Genomic DNA, 22,281 nt, shown 5'->3' with positions numbered 1-22,281 from the left:
TTTGGGTGCAGAAGTATAGACGGAGGCGGGGCTGGGCTGGGTGAGTAGTCACTTCCCTGAGCACATTCTTCAAAAGTGGCACTTTTATCAGAATTGATTCTGTTAAAACAATGATGAAAAGACAATAGGGAAGGCAATATGGGAACAAGACGTGTAGAAGGTCAGACAGGAGCCCCCTTCAGATATATGCTCCCCCATCAGCAGACAGCACAGCCCCGACACGGACAGCACCACCTCTCTGTTCCTCTGGCCAGGACAAGGTCCACAGGACTCCTTTAAAGGGCCTTTCCTCCCTCTCTCAACAACGACCTACCTTGCTACGTTTAGGGCCGAGCTTTCCTTCCCTCCCTGTCGTGCTGTGTCCTGGACTCCAGATTAGAGATGCCGAGTTCCACTCACTCTTTAACCTTCCTCGGAAGTGCTTAGTCACTGATCCGGCCACGTGGCATCCGCTTTCCTGTTGTGGGTCTGGTATGTTAACTAAGAAAATTATTTTCCAGCCTAGTTAGAAACAGCAGGAACTTGAATTGACTTGCTAGACTGGCGGTGCTGAGGAGTTAGGGCCACGTGCCAAAGGAAAGAGTGGATGGCCAATCACCAGGGAGCAAATTTCTCAATCTGTAGCCTGAGACTAAACCTTCCCGCTGGCAAGGGAGATCCATGTTAGGATTTGCTGCCAGATTCACACTGGGAGATGTACTGTGACTTCACAGTGGCTCCACATGCAGCCTGGAGCTCAGAAAGGGAATCGTGAACCACCTTTTTCTAGGGATAAAAATCCAGAGGAAAGAAGGTCAATTCTAGAGATAGGAGACAAAATCTTGAAGCCAGAGTAAAGATCAGAGGAGACCAAAAAGTCCCAGACATGGCAAAGTTAAGGGACAGAAAACCAGATGTGTGGATAGCTGGTGCCAGGCTAGCAGGTCTGAGGCCTTGTTGGTGCTGCCACTAGCCCTGCGCCCCATTCTTAGCCCAAACCCCATCCCAGCTCCTACCTGGTAGATACCTGTCGTGGCTGTGGCTGTACTCTGTGGTGGTGAGTGACAAGTGAGTCTGTGTGAAGGGCTGGTTGCCAAACAGATTGTCACTGCGAAGGTTGTGGCAGAGTTTCTCCAGGAAGCGGAGGACGTAGGTGATGCTGTTGACTGCTGGGAGGTTGAGGGTGTGCTGTTCCCTGTCAAACACGGCTGTGGAGTTAAGTAAACAGGGCTGAGCACGTCAGTCTGGCAGTGCAATGCAGCGCTGGGCAAGAAGAGTCCAGCCCACTACTTGCCTCAGGCTTACCTGGTTACACAGAGGCAATCAGTGCCCAGGCTTCCTCTCTCCCTCCCTAACCTCCCTCCCTTGAGGGTTTGGTTTTTGCCTCCAACTCCAAAGGGCTTGAAATAATGGGAGTGGCCAGGCCAGGTCTGTTACACCCAAGGCTCTGGAATGATTTTACCCAACCTGTGAAAACAACTGTGAACATAATTCTATCTGCTCCATCAATTGGCTGGACCTGCTCCAGGAAATCTGTTCATTTAGGGTTCTGTTTCTGTAAGAACTGCCCAAGAACAGAGAAGCTGAGCAACAGAGGAGAATACAGCTATTGCCAGCAATGGTTTGGGTGGCCAATCTGGGTTGTATATGGGCACTAGAATTTTGGCAACATTTGGAACTATTCCATGCTTGGCTTTATTTTACTCCCTATCTATTTCTATTCAAAAAGCATCTGTATAATCCTTAAAAAGCAAAAGGCCTCTGCATTTGTCTCTCAGGGCAGCAAGGAAATGGGGAGATAGGTCACTCTTGGGAGCCAATTTTGGGAGAGAGGAAGAACCCTAAAGGAGGTGTAGGTGATAGCAGCTAAAGAGAGGCAGTAAAGAAGGCCAGGTCCCTATGCACTGCTGCACAGAAGCAAAGGCGAGACCAGGCAGTGGCCTGGTCCTGGAGAGGGAGGCTTGATTTCCCATGCAGTCCTCAGCCTTCTATAACAATTCCTTCCCTGCCTGCTCCATCCTCCACACGGCCAATTACTCCCTCATCTGGGATCTCATACACCCTGTCCACATTTCTCTATTATAACATCACTCACAGTTAGCTGTGAGATGTTCTTTCTTTTCCACCAGGGCAGAGCCTGAGCCTGTCATCTTCTTTTCTCCCCCACCCCTGGCCAGTGTCTGGCAATAACCTCTGACATATAGTAAGGGCTCAATAAATGTTTGCTAAAAGAATATAGTTGGGTTATTTATGGGGTCTTCCATGTAAGCCGGGTTTTCTGAGGCTGAATATTGCAACTCATTAGAAGGAAGGGGCAGGAGATTATGGGGTAGTGTACAGTTAAGATTGAAAGACTCTAGGTCAAGTCTTCATAGGTTGGGTGAGTAAAGAATAGGGTTTTGGGGGCTGGCCTCATGGCCTAGTGGTTAAGCTCAGCATACTCTGCTTTGGCGCCCCAGGTTTGTGGGTTTGGATCCCAGGTGTGGACATACACCACTCATCAGCCATGCTGTGGCAGCGACCCACATATAAAACAGAGGAAGATTGACAATAGATGTTAGGTCAGGGCAAATCTTCCTTGGCAAAAAAAAAAAAAGAATAGGGTTTTGGACTTAGGGAAAACTGAAACAGAACTAGGGCACAGCAGAAAAAGTGAATATTCTCAGTGAAAACAAAAAAACACTACGTAGTTGACTCTCATAGCAGGAAAGAAAAAGGGAATGGTTCTTTCCACTTTGCCCCAGGATTCGACTCCCTTGTATCAGGGCTGGCTTAGCACTGGAAAGCTAAAAAGCCAAAAGTATGAGAGAAGAGTTCTGTGGTTCCCTGAAGCCAGGTGGGAGGCTGTGGCAGTCTGGAGAAATTCTCCTGTTGCTGCAATATAGCCCCCTCTGGATTTTTTCTTCTGGAATGTCTTTAAAGCAACCCACTCATATATTTTTTGTACGGAGAGGCTAAGCAGGTAGATGGGAAAGGAGTCTCTTTAGAGGCTCAGTTAAGTAGAGTCTGCATGCGTATTCTACTTGGCAGAGATACACATAAGGCTCAGAGGGGCTCTGGGAGTTGAAAATCAGGACTCTCTGAGGAATGGAATACCTTCCCATTTCTCCAGAGTCTACAGGTGTGAAGGAGGAAGCAGGATGCCTTGTCAGAAATCAGCCAGTTGAGAAGGCCTGCCCCTCTGGCTAGGAGGCCAGCCCAGCCCAAGGGTGCTTACCTGAGATAACCTCACCACCGTGGCCCTGTTTCAGGAAGCTGAAGACAGTTTTCTGGTGATAAGCACAGTCGATGCAAGCCTGGACAGCCTGCTGCAACACCACAGAGGCACGGGCTGGCCCAAAATGGTCAGGGAGCTGCTGCACCTTCTTCTTATCTAGGTGGGGGCCTGTGTTGCCATTCTTGTTCAAGTAAATACAAACTGCATGAGACAGAATCAAAGAAGCTTAAAGATATCCAGGGTAGAGAAGTGGAAGAACAGTGCTCTCTTCTGTCTTTCATACCCTGGCCTCTGGTCCCTAGCAGGATTCCCAGCTGCTAAGCTGGTGAAACACTGGGAGGGGGTAGACGGTGGCTGTACCCAGCTGCTGCCAGCCCAAATTGCATGACCAAAGGCTCTGGGAACATAGCCTCCTGGGAGAACAGCCCAGACCAAAAGCCAAGGCACAGAACTTGCACTCTGTCTTCTGTGCACAGAAAAGAAAATCTAAACAGTTTCCCAGACGTACATACTTTCATTTTTAGTACTTGGTTGCCTCACATAATCTTGTATCTCTTACCTTATATGTGTAAGGAGTTGTGGGGCTATAGCAATTAGCAAGGGTGTGCTTGTGTGTGTGTGGTTGGCCTTGGACTTAGAATGGTCACACCACTGGCCACTTGGCTTGCTTTCTGTTCTGGGCCTTGGAGTCCCTTTGTTATCTTCTACATCAACACTCAGGTCCAAAGAAAGTAGTAAAAATAGAAAAAAAATGGAATAAAGAAAAACATGAGTGGTCTCATCTATATATTTGTTTGTTTTAGTAGTTTCTCCTGTCAAGACAGCTGTGCACTCTTTTTTTTTTATTTTTAAAATTTATTTATTTATTTATTTTTTCCCCCCGAGCCCCAGTAGACAGTTGTATGTCATAGTTGCACATCCTTCTAGTTGCTGTATGTGGGACGCGGCCTCAGCGTGGCCGGAGAAGCGGTGCGTCGGTGCGCGCCTGGGATCCGAACCCGGGCCGCCAGCAGCGGAGCGTGTGCACTTAACCGCCAAGCCACGGGGCCGGCCCCAGCTGTGCACTCTCTTAATTGCAACCCTCCATCTGGCACTATGGTAGGGTAGGGGATAGGGTGGGCACAGGAGAAAGAGGAAGTCCCAAACAGAGCTGCTTCCTTGGTCTCTGGAGAGGACCCACAACAGCCTAGTCAGCTATGACACTCTCTCTGTTGATCTGCCTTCTTGGCTTCCAGTTGAGTAAGGGGGTACCCTTCTTTCTCACACCGTCACGGCTCACTAACTGAAGAGGTAGGAGGGAAAAAAGTCTCTTTTGCTATTAAAGGCAAAAAAGATAAGCGCAGTAGCTTTGTAGGCTGTGGATGGACTGCAGTCCTTTTTGGGCCTCAGGTTTACCATCTGTAAAACGAGGGGGCTCAGCCAGATTCTCTCTGAGGACTCTTCCACCTTTATCACTGTAATTCTAAAGGGAAGCAAGGTGGAGAGAAGAAAATGGGAAACAGAAAGGGAGGAGGCAGGATGTGAAAGGTGTGACGTGAAAAAGAAGGAAAGGAAAAAAAGAAAAAGGTAAACAAGATGAATTGAAATATATATTTAACTCTGTTCTCTCCTAAAACCTACTAAAATAAGCCAGATAACATGAGAGGAGACAACATAAAATTTTGGAAGCTGGAAAACACACTGGCAAAGCAGCAAATGACTTAGCAAACCCAAGAAAGCTGAATCTTTAACCATGAATGGGGAATGATGAGAACCAAGCTGTTCCATCTTATAATTCACAAAAGGCCCAAGAATGGGCAGGTGCCTCTAGAGGTCAGTGTGAAGGTAGTTCTAATAATAGAAGGATTGGTTGAAGTCTCTTAAGAAATAGTTAGGATTTCGATGTCAAAATCTGATTCTTTTGCTGAAAACAAAACATGAAAATGCAAGAACTTGGGCCAACACTGTGGCTTAGCGGTTAAGTGCGCGTGCTCCGCTACTGGCGGCCCGGGTTCGGATCCTGGGCGCGCACCGATGCACCGCTTCTCCGGCCATGCTGAGGCCGTGTCCCACATACAGCAACTAGAAGGATGTGCAACTATGACATACAACTATCTACTGGGGCTTTGGGGAAAAAAAAGGAGGAGGATTGGCAATAGATGTTAGCTCAGAGCCAGTCTTACTCAGCAAAAAAAGGAGGATTGGCATGGATGTTAGCTCAGGGCTGATCTTCCTCACACACACACAAAAAAATGCAAGACCTCAAAGAGATAAGAAGACTAATGAAAATAAATGAAAACATATGTCTATGAAAAGATGCTTACAAGAATGTTCATAGCAGCTTAGTCATAATAGCCCCAAACTAGAACCAACCCAAATGTCCGTCAACAAGAGGACAGATATATAAATTGTGGTGTATTCATTTATTGGAATACCATCTGGCAGTAAAAAAGAATGAACTACTGATAGGGTGCTTCTCACAAACATTTTGAGAGAAAGAAACCAGATACAAAAGGGTACATATAGTATGATTCCATTTACATTAAGTTCAAGAATAGGAAAATCTAATCTACAGTTATAGAAATCAGAATAAAGACAAGAGTGAAGAATAGAGTAAGGAGGTATGAGGTAACTTCTGGCGGTGGTAGAAATGACTTTTATCTTAATTGGGGGTAGTTACATGGGTGCTTATAATGAATAAAGTTCATCAAATTGTATACTTAAGATCTGCACATTTCACTGTACGTAAACTTTACCTAATTAAAACACACAAAAAGGAAAAAGTATAACCACTCTAGTGATGATTAAGAAAAGAAATTCTACATGGATTACAGGGTGAAATATAAAAGGCAAACTATAGAATCCTTAGAAAAATGTGGTAGTTTTAAAACATGGCCCCCAAATTCTGTGACATCCCTTCCATCGATCTCTGTGATACCTGACCAATAGACTACGGTGGAAATGACACTGTGCCAGTTTCTGAGCCCAGGGCTTAAGAAACAGGCAGTTTCCACTTACTGTTTCTTGAGACATTCACTCTTGGAATCCAACTACCATGTGTGAGGCGGCAAAGCCACCCTGTGGTGAGGTGCATATGGAGAGAAACCAACAGCCAGAACCAACTTGTCAGCCATGTGGTGAAAGTAGATCCTCCACTCCTAGTCAAGCCACCACAGCTGCCACTGCATGGAACAGACATAAGCTGTTGCCACGAAGCCCTATCTACACTGTTGTTTTAAGCCATCAAGTTTTGTGGTGGTTTGTTACATAGCAAAAGATTATTGGAACAGACTGTGGTACCAGAAACCAGGTGCTGCAGTAACAAAAGCCTAACACACATGGCATTGGCTTTGGGATTGGGCAGCAGAAAGAAGCACAAAAGGCCACAAAAAGAGTGTTGAGCGAAAGCTTAAAGGGCCTTAAGTAGAGTTTTTTTGTTTTCTTCTGTTTCATTTTTTTGTGAGGAAGATTAGCCCTGAGCTAACATCTGTTGCCAATCCTCCTCTATTTGCTGAGGGAGATTGGCTGTGGGCTAACATCAGTGCCCATCTTCCTCTACTTTATATGTGGGACGCCTGCCACAGCATGGCTTGATAAGCAGTGCGTAGGTCCGTGCCTGGGATCCAAACCTGCGAACCCCAGGCCGCTGAAGCAGAAGGCGCGAACTTAACTGCTATGCCACTGGGCTGGCCCCTTAAGTAGAGTTTTAATGGAAGCCTAAAGGGTTTTGAGGAGGCTGTCAGTGAAGGCTTAAAGGAAAGTGAGGAAAATCTTATTGGAAGATGGAGGACGGGGGACATTTGCTAGGTAGTGATGGAAAGTTTGACAACACTGTCACTTGAAGTAACATGGAAACAGGAAAGGTACCTGTTGAACTCAGTGAAATAGCTAAGGTGATTTCCAGACAAAGCAATGAAAGCGTCACCTGGCTTCTTCTCACACTGCCTGTGATAAAAATGCAAGATGAGAGAGATGAGCTTAAAAAAAAAAAAAACCCATAAAACATAAAAAAGCCCAGGACTTACAGAGTTCACAAATAAAATTGCTTCTCATTTCCATTCTCTCCAGAAGGCAAATAATTCTAAATTTAAAAAGGGTCAAATCCAGAATGGTACAAATACAATCTTTTGTTACGATGTCAGAATGATTTAAGACTATGCTTCACAGACTCTTTCAGACCAAAAGGCCCTCTAAGAATCTTAAGGGCAAATCTCTCAGATTCTCTCCCTTAAACAACAGGATTTTTAAGAATCTTAAGGGCATTGTCTCACAGCAGTTGTACAGGGAGTCCAAGCAGAGAAGGGCTTATCTTTAAGAGATTTGTGGTTATAGCTTTTGTCTACTGAAGTAAATCCCAATGGTATTCATAGAAAACACCTCAAGTTTCTAAGAGAATCATTCTGGCGGAAGCATTGCCAGCTAGGACTAAAAGGGACAGAGATGGTACAAAATGAAAAAAATCCTTTAGACCGCCAACCTTTTACAGGTAGAAAAAAGACTGAGAAGGCAATGTCAGTTTTCTTATGGAAAAGGAAGAAGGATTCAGAGGACAAAACCAAGAGCCATGGTAAACAATCCCCAGAAAGTAGTATTGACTCTAATCAAGGAGCTGGCAACACGTGCCCAGCTGGATTTCAGAATTTCTATAGACCAGTGACTGCTATGTGCTTCCAGTTTTTCTCCCCATTTGACTGGGTGTATCTATAAGTTATCCTATGCCTGTCCCACCATCATATGTTGGGTATGTGGGGAACAGACAACACGTTTCTTTTGTTCACAGGTCTTCAGATTGAGAAGAACTACACTCAAGGAGCTGCACGTGACACACTGCACCTGTGATGTCTCATTTGCATCTGGATCTGATTTAGATGATGGAATCCTAGATCTGGAGCCTGATATTATAAAGGGATGAGACTTTTAATGGAGAATCTTGCAAGGAGAAGAATGAATTTTCCAAGTGGGAAAAATGTAAATAATTTATGTCCAGAGAGTGGACTGAGGTGGTTTTAAAATATCGTCCATGATTCTTTCACCCTCCTCCCATTGAGAGGTGGGGTCTTTTCTCCTTCTCTTGAATCTGGGTTCTCTGACTACTTGATCAACAGAATATGGGGGCAATGATGCTATGTTAACTTTTGGGCTCAAGTCTTAAGAAAATGGTAGCCTCCATTTCTTGTCTCTTGGGACACTTCCTCTTGGAACCCAGCCACCGCGGTATGAGGAAGCGCAAGCTACCCTTTGGAGAGGTCTGTGTAGAGAAGAACCAACAGCCAGTACCAATTTTGCTAGCTATGTGAATGAATCATCTTGGAAATGGATCCTCTAGCCCCAATTGAGCCACCCCAACTGATGCCATGTGGAAGAGAGATGAACTGTCTTAATTTTAATATAGTTGAATATATTAATATTAACTTTTACAGGTATATAAAAGGTTATATACCTTTTCTTAGTTCATACTTACTGTCTTGTTTTAAAAATCTTTCCCAGTCTTAAGGTCATATAGATATTTTTGTATACCATCATGTTTTGGTTCTCTATTGCATCCAGGAAATCAGAATTGGAGGCTTAAAGAAAATATGGAGAACAGTCCAGCATGTAAGGAGCTTGGAGTAGCAACTCCATCCTAACAAGTAACAAACTGAAAAATCAACAATCCTTTTTAGATCCATCAGAAAAATGAGGTCACAGGGCAAACTGCTGCCCCCTAAATTTGGAGAGACAGACAGGTGAATATAGAGAATCATAATTTACCAGAGCAGAAACCTCCATAGGAACCAGTGCTGAGGTATGAAAATCTACACTGTAATTGACGAATTGTATGAAGCTCAGTGAGGACCAGTCTGAGAGTTAAAAAAACTCCAGGAGGGCCCAGTTACGGGGCAGGGGTCCCACACTTTTGTGAGTTTTACCTTCAGGAGCTCGACCAGGTTCTCACAGTGAACATGGGAGAAAAATCCCCTCATGCTTCCAGCAGCAGGGGGTGGGGGTGGAAAAGGAACTATTTGAAAATATGCCAGAGCACTCTGTTGTTCTTAACAATGCCTGCCCCTCAGGAGAAACTATTTTGTCAGAGTTGAACCTTGCTGAAATTTGATCAGAGCCTAACCTACCTGGGGGAAGGAAAATACCCAACTCCAGCCCCTCCAGCTATCCTGTCTGTCTAAGGGGGGTGTGGGGAACTAACGAGTACTGGTGAGTTCACAGTCCAGGGGCAGTGGCTCACCAAAAGACAGACCTAATTGTAGGACTATAGAATACTTCTCCCCCAACACCTTACCATCTTATTACTAAAGGCCTATTTACAACAATTCCTTTTACCCTGTACATCGTGTCTGGCTATGAAGAAAAAATTACAAGGTACATTAAAAAGCAAAAAATACAGTTTGAAGAGACAGAGCAAGCATCAGAACTAGACTCAGACACGGCAGAGATGCTGGAATTATTAGATTGGGAATTTAAAACAACTATGATTAATATGCCAAGGGCTCTAATGGATAAAGTAGACAGCATGCAAAACAGATGGGCAACGTACACAGAGAGATGGAAATTCTAAGAAAGAATCAAAAAGAAATGCTAGAGATCAAAAACACTGTAATAGAAATGAAGAACACCTTTGATGGGCTCATTAGTACACTGGACATGACTGAGGAAAAAATTGCTGAGCTTGAGAATATCTCAATAGAAACTTCTAAAACTGAAAAGCGAAGAGAAAAAAGACTGAAAACAAAAACAAAAACAAAACCATAGAATAGACTATCCAAGAACTGTGGGACAACTACAAAATGTGTAACATACTGGAAATACTAGAAGAAGAAATGGAAATGAAGAAGAAGAGAAAGGAATAGAAGAAATATGCAAAGCACAATGACAAAAGAATTTCCCCAAATTAATGTCAGACACCAAAGCACAGATCCAGGAAGGTCAGAGAACACTAAGCAGGATAAATGACAAAAAAACTACACCTGGGCATATTATATTCAAAACGCAGAAAATCAAAGGTAAGGAAAAAATCTTAAAAGAAATCAGAGGAGAAAACCACCTTATCTATAAAGGAGCAACAATAAAAATCACATCCTTAGAAACCACATGAGCAAGAAGAGAATGGAGTGAAATATTTAAAGTGTTGAGAGAAAGCACCCACCAACCTAGAATTCTGTATCCTGCAAATTTATCCTTCGAAAATGAGGGAGAAACAAAGACTTTCTCAAAGAAAAACTGAAGGAGTTTGTTGCTAGTAGACCTGCCTTACAAGAAATGTTAAAGAAGTTCCTTAGAGAGAAGGAAAATAATATAGGTCAGAAACTTGGACCTACATAAAGAAAAGAAGAACATCGGAGAAGGAATAGGTGAAGGAAAAATAAAAACTTATTTTTCTTATCCTTAATTGACCTAACAGATAACAGTTTGTTCAAAATAAAAATAACCACAGTGTATCTGTGTATGCTTGTGTGTGTGTGTGTATACATATGCTTATGCATACTTACTTGTAAGCAAAGCAAAATGAGTAACAGCTTCATACAAAGAACTCCCAGGAAGGAGGAATTAGGATTATTTTATTATATCTGTGAAATGGTACAGTGTTATTTGAAAGTAGACTTGGATTAGTTATAAATGTATATTGCAAACTCAAGGCTAACCACTAGAAAAATCAAAATAAGCAGTATAACTGACATGCTAAGAAAGAAGAAAAAAATAAAATCATACAAAATGCTCAATTAAAACCACAAAAGGCAGAAAAAGAATAGAAGACAAAAACAGGAACAAACAAGGGCAACAAACAGAAAACTGTAATAAATATGGTAAATATTTATCCAACTATATCAATAATCACTTTCAATGTCAATGGTCTAAATATACTAACTGGGACAGATTCTCAAAGTGGACCAAAAAACAAGACCCAACTATATGTTATCTACAGGAAACTAACTTTAAATATAAAAATGCATATAGATTAAAAGTAAAGGAATAGAGAAAGATATGCCATATTAACACTAATTTTAAAAAACTGGGAGTAGCTGTATTAATTTCAGACAGAGCAGTTTTCAGAGCAAGGAAAGTTATCACAGATAAAGAGGGGCATTACATAATGATATAGAGGTCAATTATCTAAGAAAATATATCAACCCTTACTGTGTATACACTTAACAACAGAGTATCAAAATATAGGAGGTAAAAACTGATAGAGCTGCAATGAGAAATAGATGAATCCACTATTATAGCTGGAGACTTCGACATGCCTCTATCAGAAATGGACACATCCAGCAGGCAGAAAATCAGTAAGAAAATTGCTGAACTCAATAGCATCATCAATCAACTGGATATAATTGTTATCTATAGACTACTTCATCCAACAACAGCAGAACACACATTCTTCTCAAGCCCACATGGAATATTCACCAAGACAGACCACATTCTAGGCCATAAAACACAACTTAACAAATTAAAAAGAGCAGAAATCATACAATGTCTGCTCTTAGACTACAATGGAATTAAACAAGAAATCAGTAACAGAAACATACGTGGAAAATCCCCCAATACTTGGAGATTTAAACAACACATTTTAAAATAAGATATGGGTCAAAGAAGATATGAAGAGAAATTTAAAAATATTTTGAACTAAATGAAAATGAAAATACAACATATCAAAATTTTGGGGATGCAGCAAAAGCAGTGGATAGAGGGAAATTTATGCACTGAATGCATATATTAGAAAAGCAGAAAGACCTAAAATCAATAATCTAAGTTTCTATCTTAGGAAACTAGAAAAAGAAGAGAAAATTAAATCCAAAATAAGCAGCAAAAGAAACAATAAAATTATTTATTTTAAAATTTATTTGTTTTAAAATGATAAAATAATAAAAATTAGCACAAAAATCAATGCAACTGAAAACAGGAAGTCAATAGAGAAAAATCAATGAAACCAAAAGCTGGTTCTTTGAAAAGATCAATAAAATTGATAAGCCTTTAGACAGGCTAAATAAGAAAAAAAAAGAGATGACAAAAGTTACTAATATCAGAAATGACAGAGGGGACGTCACTACAGATCCACGGTCATTACAAAGATAATAAAGTAATACTAGGAATAATTCTATGCCCACAAATTTGATAATCTAGATGAAATGGACTAATTCTGTGAAAGACACAATCTGCCAAAACTCACACAAGAAGAAAAAGACAATCTGAATAGGCCTATATCTATTAAAGAATTTGAATCAATAACGAATAACCTTCCAAAATAGAAAGCACCAGGCTCAGACGGATTCACTAGTGAATTCCACCAAACATTTAAGAAATACATTTTATTGGGGCTGGCCCTGTGGTGTAGTGGTTAAGTGTGTGCGCTCTGCTGCTGGCGGCCCGGGTTTGGATCCCGGGCACGCACTGATACAATGCTTGTCAGGCCATGCTGTGGCGGCGTCCCATATAAAGTGGAGGAAGGTGGGCACAGATGTTAGCCCAGGGCCAGTCTTCCTCAGCAAAAAAAAAGAAAAAGAAAAAGAAAAAAGAAAAAAGAGGAGGATTGGCATGGATGTTAGCTCAGGGCTGATCTTCCTCACAAAAAAGAAAAACAAAAAGAAATACATTTTATCAATTCTCTATAATCTCTTTCAGAAAACAGAGGCAGAGAGACTACTTCTTAACTCATTCTATAAGGCCAGCATTACCCTAATACCAAGACCTGAGAGACATTACAAGAAAAGAAAATTACAGACCAATATCTCCCACGAACGTAGATTGGAAAAATCCTCAACAAAATATTAGCAAATTGAATCCAACAATACATAAAAAGAATTATACACTACAACCAAATGGGATTTATCTCAGGTATACAAGGCTGGTTCCACATTCGGAAATCAATATAATCCATAACATTAACAGGTTAAAGAAGAAATATCACATGATCATATCAATAGAAGCAAAAAAAAAATTGACAAAAATCCAAGACACATTCATGATAAAAACTCTCAGCAAACTAGGAATAGAAGGGAACTTCCTCAACTCGACAAAGAACATCTACAAAAAACTTACAGCTAACATCATACTTAATGGTGAGAAACGTGAAGCTTTCCCACTAAGATCAAGAACAAGGCAACGACACTCCCTCTCACCACAACTTTTCAACAGCATACTGGAAATCCTAACTAATCTAATAGGACGAGAAAAGGAAATAAAAGGTATACAGATTGGGAAGGAAGGAATAAAACTTCTTTGTAGATGACATGACTGTCTATGTACAGAATGCAAAAGAATTGACAAAAAAATTCCTGGAACTAACAAGCAATTATAGCAAGGTTGCAGGATACAAGGTTAATATACAAAAGTCAATCGCTTTCCTATATAATAGCAAATTGAAATTAAAAACACAAGACCATTTACATTAGCACCTCCAAAAATCAAATATTCACGTATAAATCTAACAAAATATGTACAAGATTTATATGAGGAAAACTACAAAACTGATGAACAAAATCTAAAAAGAACTAAATAAATGGAGAGATAGCCCATGTTCATAGATAGGAAGACTCAATACTGTCAAGATGTCAGTTCTTCCCAACTTAATCTATAGATTCAATGCAATCCCAATCCAAATTCCAGCAAGTTATTTTGTGGCTATCGACAAAGAGATTCTCAAGTTTATGTGGAGGGGCAAAAGTTCCAGAATTGCCAACACAATATTGAAGGAGAAGAACAAAGTCAGAGGACTGACATTACCCAAATTCATGACTTAAAGCTACAGTAATAAAGACAGTGTGGTATTTGTGAAAGAACACACAAATAGATTAATGGAACAGAACAGAGAGCCCAGAAATGTCCCACATAAATACAGTCAACTGATCTTAGACAAGGGCAAAACAGTGAAGCAAAGATAATCTTTTCAACAAATGATGCTGAAACAACTGTACAGACACATGCAAAAAAAGGAATCTAGACGTAGACTTTACACCCTTCACAAATGTTAACTCAAAATACATCACAGACCTAAATGTAAAATTCAAAACTATAAAACTCCTAGAAGATAACACAGAAGAAAACCACAATGACCTTGGGTATGGCAATGACTTTTTAGATACAACATGAAAGGCACGATTCAGGAAAGACATAATTAATAAGCTTGACTTCATTAAATTAAAACCTTCTGCTCTGTGAAAGACAATGTCAAGAGAATGAGGAGACAAGCCACAGACTGGGAGAAAATACTTGCAAAGGACACATCTGATAAAGAATTGTTGTCTAAAAATATACTACAAAGGACAATTAAAAAGTCAACAATAAGAAAAGAACAACTCAATTAAAAAATGGGCCAAAGATCTTAACAGACACCTCACCAAAGAAGATATGCAGGTGACAAAAAAGCATATGAAAAGATGTTCCACATCATATGTCATCAGAGAAATGGAAATTGAAAAAACAATCAGATAGGAGTGACATCAGCACCATGGCGCAGTGAGCTCTTCCCTTAGACTCTCCCCACTAAGGTACAATGAAAAGGACATTCATAAACCAACAGAGGACATTCACACAACACAACAGATGTCTGAGAGATCCACGCAGCCGTATGTCCGAAGGTGGAGGTGCTGGACCTGCAGGAGGAAGTGGAAGGTGGTAAGAGGATCTCCTCTCCCTCCCCAGCAGTGATCTAGGGTGCAGAACTGCGAGGAGAGGGGGGAGGGGCAGCTCTCCATGGGAAAACCTTCGCTCTCCAAGTTAGCCATGGGGAAACGCCACACAGAGGAGGCCAAACAATTTTGGGCGTGTCTTCATCAAGCCAGTACCCCAGGAGGGCAGAGAACGAAGTCAGAGCAAGAATGTCTGCCCCTGGGATCAGGCATGCAAAAGGAAGTGCCCCTCCCCCAGCCCGGTGCACCAGCTTGGGGCCGGTTGGCCAGCGTACATGTGCATACCTTTGTAAAGCAGCAGCAGAGGGCAACTGCAGACATGCTCTGTCAGCATAGATTCCAAAAGACAGGCACAGACTCCAGGGATCATGGCAGGCTCAGAATACACAGCTCCTACCCCACCTCCACTGCCAGTGGCAGCAGGTGGAATCTGCGACCAGATACTTCCACTATATGAAGGCAGAATTCCACCCCAGCAAATAGTATGAAAAGGTATATTAATACTCCAGACCAGAAGGAAAATGACAAGCACCCAGAAATCAACCCTGAAGGCATAGAAATTCACACCCTAAATGACAGAGAATTCAAAATAGCTATCATAAAAAAACTCAATGAGTTACAAGAAAATTCAGAAAGGCAGGTCAATGAAATCAGGAACAAAATTAATGAACAGAGGGAATTCTTTACAAAAGAGATTAAAACTATAAAGAAAATCCAATCAGAAATGTTGGAGACAAAAAACAATGAATGAGGTAAAGAAAAATGTGGAATCCTTGAGTAACAGAGCTGATATTATGGAGGACAGAATTAGCAGCTTGGAGGACAGAAATACAGAAATGCTTCAGATGGAGGAGGAGAGAGAACTAAGACTAAAAAGAAATGAAGAAATTCTCCAAGAAATACCTGACTCAATTAGGAAATGCAACATAAGGATTATAGGTATTCCAGAGGGAGAAGAGAGGGAGAAATGATCAGAAAGCTTGTTCAAAGAAATAACAGCTGAGAACTTCCCAAACCTGGGGAAGGAGCTGGAATTACAAGTAAAAGAAGCTAATAGAACTCCTAATTATATCAATGTAAAAAGATGTTCTCTAATGCATATATTAGTAAAACTGGCAAAAGTCAATGACAAAGAAAAAATATTAAGGGCAGTAAGGCAGAAGAAAATAACGTACAAAGGAACCCTTATCAGGCTTTCAGTGGATTTCTCAGCAGAAACCTTACAGGCTAGGAGAGAGTGGAACGACATATTCAAAATTCTGAAAGACAAAAACTTTCAGCCAGGAATAAGCTATCCAGCAAAATTATCCTTCAGATATGATGGAAGAAATAAAAACTTTCCCAGATAAACAAAAGCTGAGGGAGTCCATCACCACAAGACCCTCCCTACAAGAAATGATCAAAAAGGCCCTCATACCTGGAAACAAAAAAAAAAAAAGAAAAAAAAGAAAGGTTTACAAAGCCTTGAGCAAGGAGATAAAGAGGCAGACAAAATCAGAAAATTGCAGCTCTCTATCAGGACAGGTTAGCAAACACTTAATTGTAACATTAAAGATAAAGGGAAGGAAAAGATCAAAAAGAACCATAATCACGTCATTTTAACCACAAACTCCTAACACAAAACAGAATAAGTTGTGACAACAATAACTTAGAAGAGGAAGAGGAAAGGGATGGAACTTGTTTAGACTAAGGAAATAAGAGGTTATCAGAAAATGGACCATCTCATGTATGAGATCTTTTATACAAACCTCACGGTAACCACCAAACAATCAGAACAGAGACACAAATGATAAATAAAGAGAAAACTGAGAAAACCATCATAGAGAACTACAAAACTAATTTGGCAGTCTGAAATACACGGGATGAGAAACAAGGGAAATACCGAACAACCAGAAAACAAGCAATAAAATGGCAGCATTAAGCCCCCATAGATCAATAATCACTCTAAATGCAAATAGATTGAATTCTCCAGTCGAAGACACAGAGTGGTTGGATGGATTAAAAAATAAGACCCAACATTATGCTGCCTCCAGGAAACACATCTCAGCTCTAAAGACAAACACAGGCTCAGAGTGAAGGGATGGAAGACGATACTCCAAGCTAATGGCAAACAAAATAAAGCAGGTGTTGCCATACTTATATCAGACAAAGTAGACTTCAAGATAAAAAAGGCAATAAGAGACAAAGAGGGGCAGCACATAATGATAAAAAGGGACACTCCACCAAGAGGACATGACACTTATAAATATATATGCACCCAACACAGGAGCACGAAAGTACATAAAACAACTATTAACAAACTAAAAGGAGATATTAACAGCAACACAATAATAGTAGGGGACCTTAACACCCCACTTACATCAATGGTAGATCACCCAGACAGAAAGTCAACAAGGAAATAGTGGAATTAAACAAAAAACTAGACCAGATGTACTTAATAGATATACATAGAACATTCCATCCAAAACCAGCAGAATACATGTTCTTCTCAAGTGCACCTGGAATATTCTCAAAGATAGACCATATGTTGGGAAACAAGGCAAGTCTCAATAAATTTAAGAAGATTAAATAATATTAAGCATCTCTTTTGACCATAATGCTATGAAACTAGAAATCAACTACAAGAAAAAAGCTGGGAAAGTGACAAATATGTGGAGACTAAACAATAGGTTACTGAACAACCAATGGATCAATGAAGAAATTAAAGGAGAAATCAGAAAATATCTGGAGACAAATGAAAATGAAAATACACCATACCAACTCATATGGGATGCAGCAAAAGCGGTCCTATGAGGGAAATGCGTAACAATACATGCCCACCTTAACAAACAAGAAAAATCTCAAATAAGCAATCTTAAACTACACCTAACAGAACTAGAAAAAGAACAACAAACAAGGTCCAAAGTCAGTAGAAGGAGGAAAATAATAAAAATTAGAGCAGAAATAAATGAAATTGAAATAAAAAAAAAAAAACAAACAGTAGAAAGGATCAATGAAACTAAGAGCTGGTTCTTTGAGAAGATAAACAAAATTGACAAACCCTTAGCCAGACTCACTAATAAAAAAAGAAAGAAGGCTCAAATCAATAAAATTAGAAATGAAAAAGGAGAAATTACAATGGATACGACAGAAATACAAAGGATTACAAGAGAATACTATGAAAAACTATATGCCAATGAATTGGACAATCTAGAAGAAATGGATAAATTCTTAGACTTATATAACCTCCCAAAACTGAATCAAGAAGAAACAGAGAATCTGAATAGAGATTCAATCACAAGAGATTGAAAGACCTGATTGAGAAAGACTGAAATATCATCAAAAACCTCCCCCAAAATAAAAGTCCAGGACCAGATGGCTTCTCTGGAGAATTCTAACAGATGTTCAAAGATTTAATACCTATCCTACTCAAACTATTCCAAAAAATTGAAGAAGATGGAATACTCCCTAACACATCTTACTAGGCCAACAGCACCCTTATCCCAAAGCCAGACAAGGACAACACAAAGAAGGAAAATTACAGGCCCATATTGCTGATGAACATGGATGCAAAAATCCTCAACAAAATATTAGCAAACCAAATACAGCAGTACATCAAAAGGATCATACACCATGACCAAGTGGGATTTATACCTGGGACACAGGGATGGTTCAACATCCGCAAATCAATGTGATACACCACATTAACAAAATGGGGAATAAAAACCACATGATCATCTCAATAGATGCTGAGAAAGCATTTGACCAGATCCAATATGCATTTATGATAAAAGCTCTCAATAAAATGGGTATAGAAGGAAAGTACCTCAACATAATAAAGCCCATATATGACAAACCCACACCAACATCATACTCAACAGGGAAAAACTGAAAGCCATCCCTCTGAGAACAGGACCAAGGCAAGGCTGCCCACTCTCACCACTCTCATTCAACATAGTACTGGAGGTTTTGGCCAGAGCAATTAGGCAAGAAAAAGAAATAAAGGATATCCCAATTGGCAATGAAGAAGTGAATCTCCTGCTGTTTGCAGACAACATGATTTTATACATCTATAAACCCTAGAGAGAGTGACGTCAGCATCATGGTGGAGTGAGCTTCTCCCACTGAATTCTCCCCCTCTAAGACACAACAAAAAGGACATTCATATTCCAACAGAAGCTATTCACACAACACAGGGGACATCTGAGGCACACAGGCAGCTGCACACCTGAGGACTCAGGTGCTGGAATCTCCAGAGTAAGTGGAAGGAGGCTCCAGCTAACCTGGTGCCAGCAACTTCAGCCCACCGCACTCCAGTTCCAGCTTCTTTGGCCCAGCTGTGCTCCAGTTCCTCCTTCTTCGGCCCAGCATATTCCAGTTCCAGCTTCTTTGGCCCAGCCGTGCTCCAGTTCCTCCTTCTTCAGCCCAGCACACTCCAGTTCCAGCTTCTTTGGCCCAGAGCACTTCAGTTCCAGCTTCTTTGGCCCAGCGGTGCTCTAGCTCTCCCTTCTTCGGCCCAGCGTACTCCAGTTCCAGCTTCTTTGGCCCAGTGGCGCTCCAGCTCTCCCTTCTTTGGCCCAGTGCACTCCAGTTCCAGCTTCTTCAGCCCAGCAGCGCTCCAGCTCCTCCTTCTTCAGCTCAACGCACTCCAGTTCCAGCTTTGTTGGCCCAGCGCACTCCAGTTCCAGCTTCTTTGGCCCAGCAGCACTCCAGCTCTTCCTTCTTCGGCCCAGCACACTCCAGTTCCATCTTCTTTGGCCCAGCGGCACTTCAGCTGCAGCAGCTTCAATCTACCTGCACCCGAGCCCCAGCTGCTTCGGTCTAGCTGTGCTCTAGCTCCCGCTGTTTCCACGCTGCCCCCTCAGCAGCCTCCACTCAGCCACACCACAGATCACCCCGGGGCCGACAAGAGTGCCCACGGATTGAGGCAAGCCAGAATACACAGCCCTTGACCCCCACCCAGTGGCAGCCAGAGGAAACTGCGACCATATATTTTCACTATGAGTAAAGGTAAACCAACACCAACAGGCACCATGCAAAATATATTAAATCTCCAGACCAAAAGGGAAATGACAAGCACCCAGAAGTCAACCTGGAAAGCACCTTAACCTTAACCACAGAGAATTCAAAATAGCCATCATAAAAAAGCTTAATGAAATACAAGAAAACACAGACAGACAATTCAGTGAAATCAGGAGTTTCTTCACAAAAGAGATCGAAACTATAAAAAAAACCCAATCAGAAATCTTAGAGGGCCGGCCCTGTGGCTTAGCGGTTAAGTGCACGTGCTCCGCTACTGGCGGCCTGGGTTTGGATCCTGGGCGCGCACCGACGCACTGCTTCTCTGGCCATGCTGAGGCCACGTCCCATGTACAGCAACTAGAAGGATGTGCAACTATGACATGCAACTGTCTACTGGGGCTTTGGGGAAAAAAAAGGAAGAGGACTGGCAATAGATGTTAGCTTAAGAGCCGGTCTTCCTCAGCAAAAAGAGGAGGATTAGCATGGATGTTAGCTCAGGGCTGATCTTCCTCACAAAAAAAAAAAAAATAAATCTTAAGATGAAAAACACAATAGAGGAGATAAAGACAAATCTGGAAGCCTTTAGCACCAGAGCTGACAATATGGAGGAAAGAATTAGCAATATTAAGGACAGCAATGCAGAAGTGCTCCAGATGGAGGAGGAAAGAGAACTAAGACTAAAAAGAAATGAAGAAATTCTCCAAGAAATATCCGATTCAATTAGGAAATCCAACATAAGGATTATAGGTATTCCAGAGGGAGAAGAGAGGGAAAAAGGAGCAGAGAACTTGTTCAAAGAAATAAGATCTGAGAACTTCCCAAACCTGGGGAAGGAGCTGGAAATACCAGTGAATGAAATCAATAGATCTCCTAAATATATCAATACGAAAAGACTCTCTCCAAGGCATATAGTGGTAAAGCTGGCAAAAGTCAACAACAAAGAAAAATATTAAGGGCTGCTAGACAAAAAAAAAAAAATAACATACAAAGGATTTCCTATCAGGCTGTCAGACGATTTCTCGACAGAAACTTTACAGGCTAGGAGAGAATGGAACAATATATTGAAAATTCTAAAGGACAAAAACTTCAGCCAAGAATACTCTATCCAGCAAAAATATCCTTCAGATATGATGGAGAAATAATAACTATCCCAGATAAACAAAAGCTAAGGGAGTTCATTGCCATAAGACTCCCACTACAAGAAGCACTGCAGAAGGCCCTCATCCCTGAGGAAAAAAAGAGAAAGGGGATTCAAAGTTTTGAATGAGGAGGAAAATAGGTCGACAAAACCAGAAAAATTGCAGTCCTCTATCAAAATAGATTAGCAAACACTTAATTATAAAACCAAAGATCAAGGGAAGGTAAGCACCAGCAAAAATATAGCCTCATCATGTTAAACACAAACTCACAACACAAGAAGGAATAAGATGGGACAACAATAACATAGAAGGGGAAGAGGAAAGGGATTGAATCGACTTAGTCTAAGGGAATAAGAGGCCATCAAAAAATGGACTCTCACATCCACGAGATTTTTTATACAAACCTCATGGTAACCACTAACCAAATAATCAGAACAGACTCACACACGACAAAGAAAGAGAAAACTAAGAGAAGCCCCATATAGAACTACCAAACTCCATTGGTAGTCCGAAACACCTGGGACGAGAAACAAAAGAAATGCAAAAGAACTGGAAAAAGAGTGATAAAATAACAACAAGCCCCCATATATCAATAATTACCCTAAATGTAAATGGACTGAACTCTCCAATCAAAAGACACAGAATGGTGGGATGGATTAAAAAACAAGACCCAACAATATGCTGCCTCCAAGAAACACATCTCAGCTCTAAAGACAAACACAGGCTCAGAATGAAAGGATGGAAGACAATACTCCAAGCTAATGGCAAACAAAAGAAAGCAGGTGTTGCCATACTTATATCAGACAAAGTTGACTTTAAGATAAAACAAGTAATGAGAGACAAAGAGGGGCATTATATAATGATAAAAGGGACACTCCACCAAGAAGACATATCACTTTTATTTTTTTTTTTTAAAGATTTTATTTATTTTATTTTTTCCCCCCAAAGCCCCAGTAGATAGTTGTATGTCATAGCTGCACATCCTTCTAGTTGCTGTATGTGGGACTCGGCCTCAGGATGGACGGAGAAGTGGTGCCTCGATGCGCACCCGGGATCCGAACCCGGGCCACCAGCATTGCAGCGCGCGCACTTAACCACCAAGCCACAGGGCCGGCCCGACATATCACTTTTAAATATATACGCACCCAATACAGGAGCACCAAGGTACATAAAGCAAGTATTAACAAACCTAAAAGGAGATATTAACAACAACACAATAATAGTAGGGGATCTTAACACCCCACTCTCATCAATGGACAGATCATCCAGACAGAAAATAAATAAGGAAATAATGGACCTAAATGAGAAACTAGATGAGATGGACTTAATAGACATATACAGAGCACTC

The 22,281-nt window shown here is 41.1% G+C and overlaps 1 protein-coding gene across 14 annotated transcripts in view; it reads right to left on the bottom strand.

Annotated features, from left to right (window-relative positions):
- The window catches only part of SCMH1 (Scm polycomb group protein homolog 1), a 217,333-nt gene that overhangs the window by 21,400 nt on the left and 173,652 nt on the right, over positions 1-22,281 (bottom strand). For 8 of the 14 annotated variants that reach the window (XR_015555782.1, XM_087446160.1, XM_087446171.1 and 5 more), the window contains 3 exons: positions 7,043-7,120; positions 3,197-3,397; positions 996-1,187 (listed from right to left, as the gene is read on the bottom strand). Coding sequence is in view for 13 of the 14 variants with exons in the window: in XM_087446160.1 (XP_087302286.1) it covers positions 996-1,187; positions 3,197-3,397; positions 7,043-7,120 (471 nt within the window). In the remaining variant the exon portion in view is untranslated. Of the gene's footprint in view, positions 1-313; positions 469-995; positions 1,188-3,196; positions 3,398-7,042; positions 7,121-22,281 lie in introns of all 14 variants that reach the window. The other 6 variants (XM_087446165.1, XM_087446172.1, XM_014784216.2 and 3 more) reach the window with 3 other exon arrangements.

The sequence above is a fragment of the Ceratotherium simum genome, chromosome 22, assembly GCF_057802395.1.
Source record: "Ceratotherium simum simum isolate JZ-2026a chromosome 22, ASM5780239v1, whole genome shotgun sequence".
In the NCBI taxonomy this organism is placed as follows: domain Eukaryota; kingdom Metazoa; phylum Chordata; class Mammalia; order Perissodactyla; family Rhinocerotidae; genus Ceratotherium; species Ceratotherium simum.
Note: the sequence above shows the minus strand (reverse complement) of the source record. Positions and strands in the feature narration are given on the sequence as shown.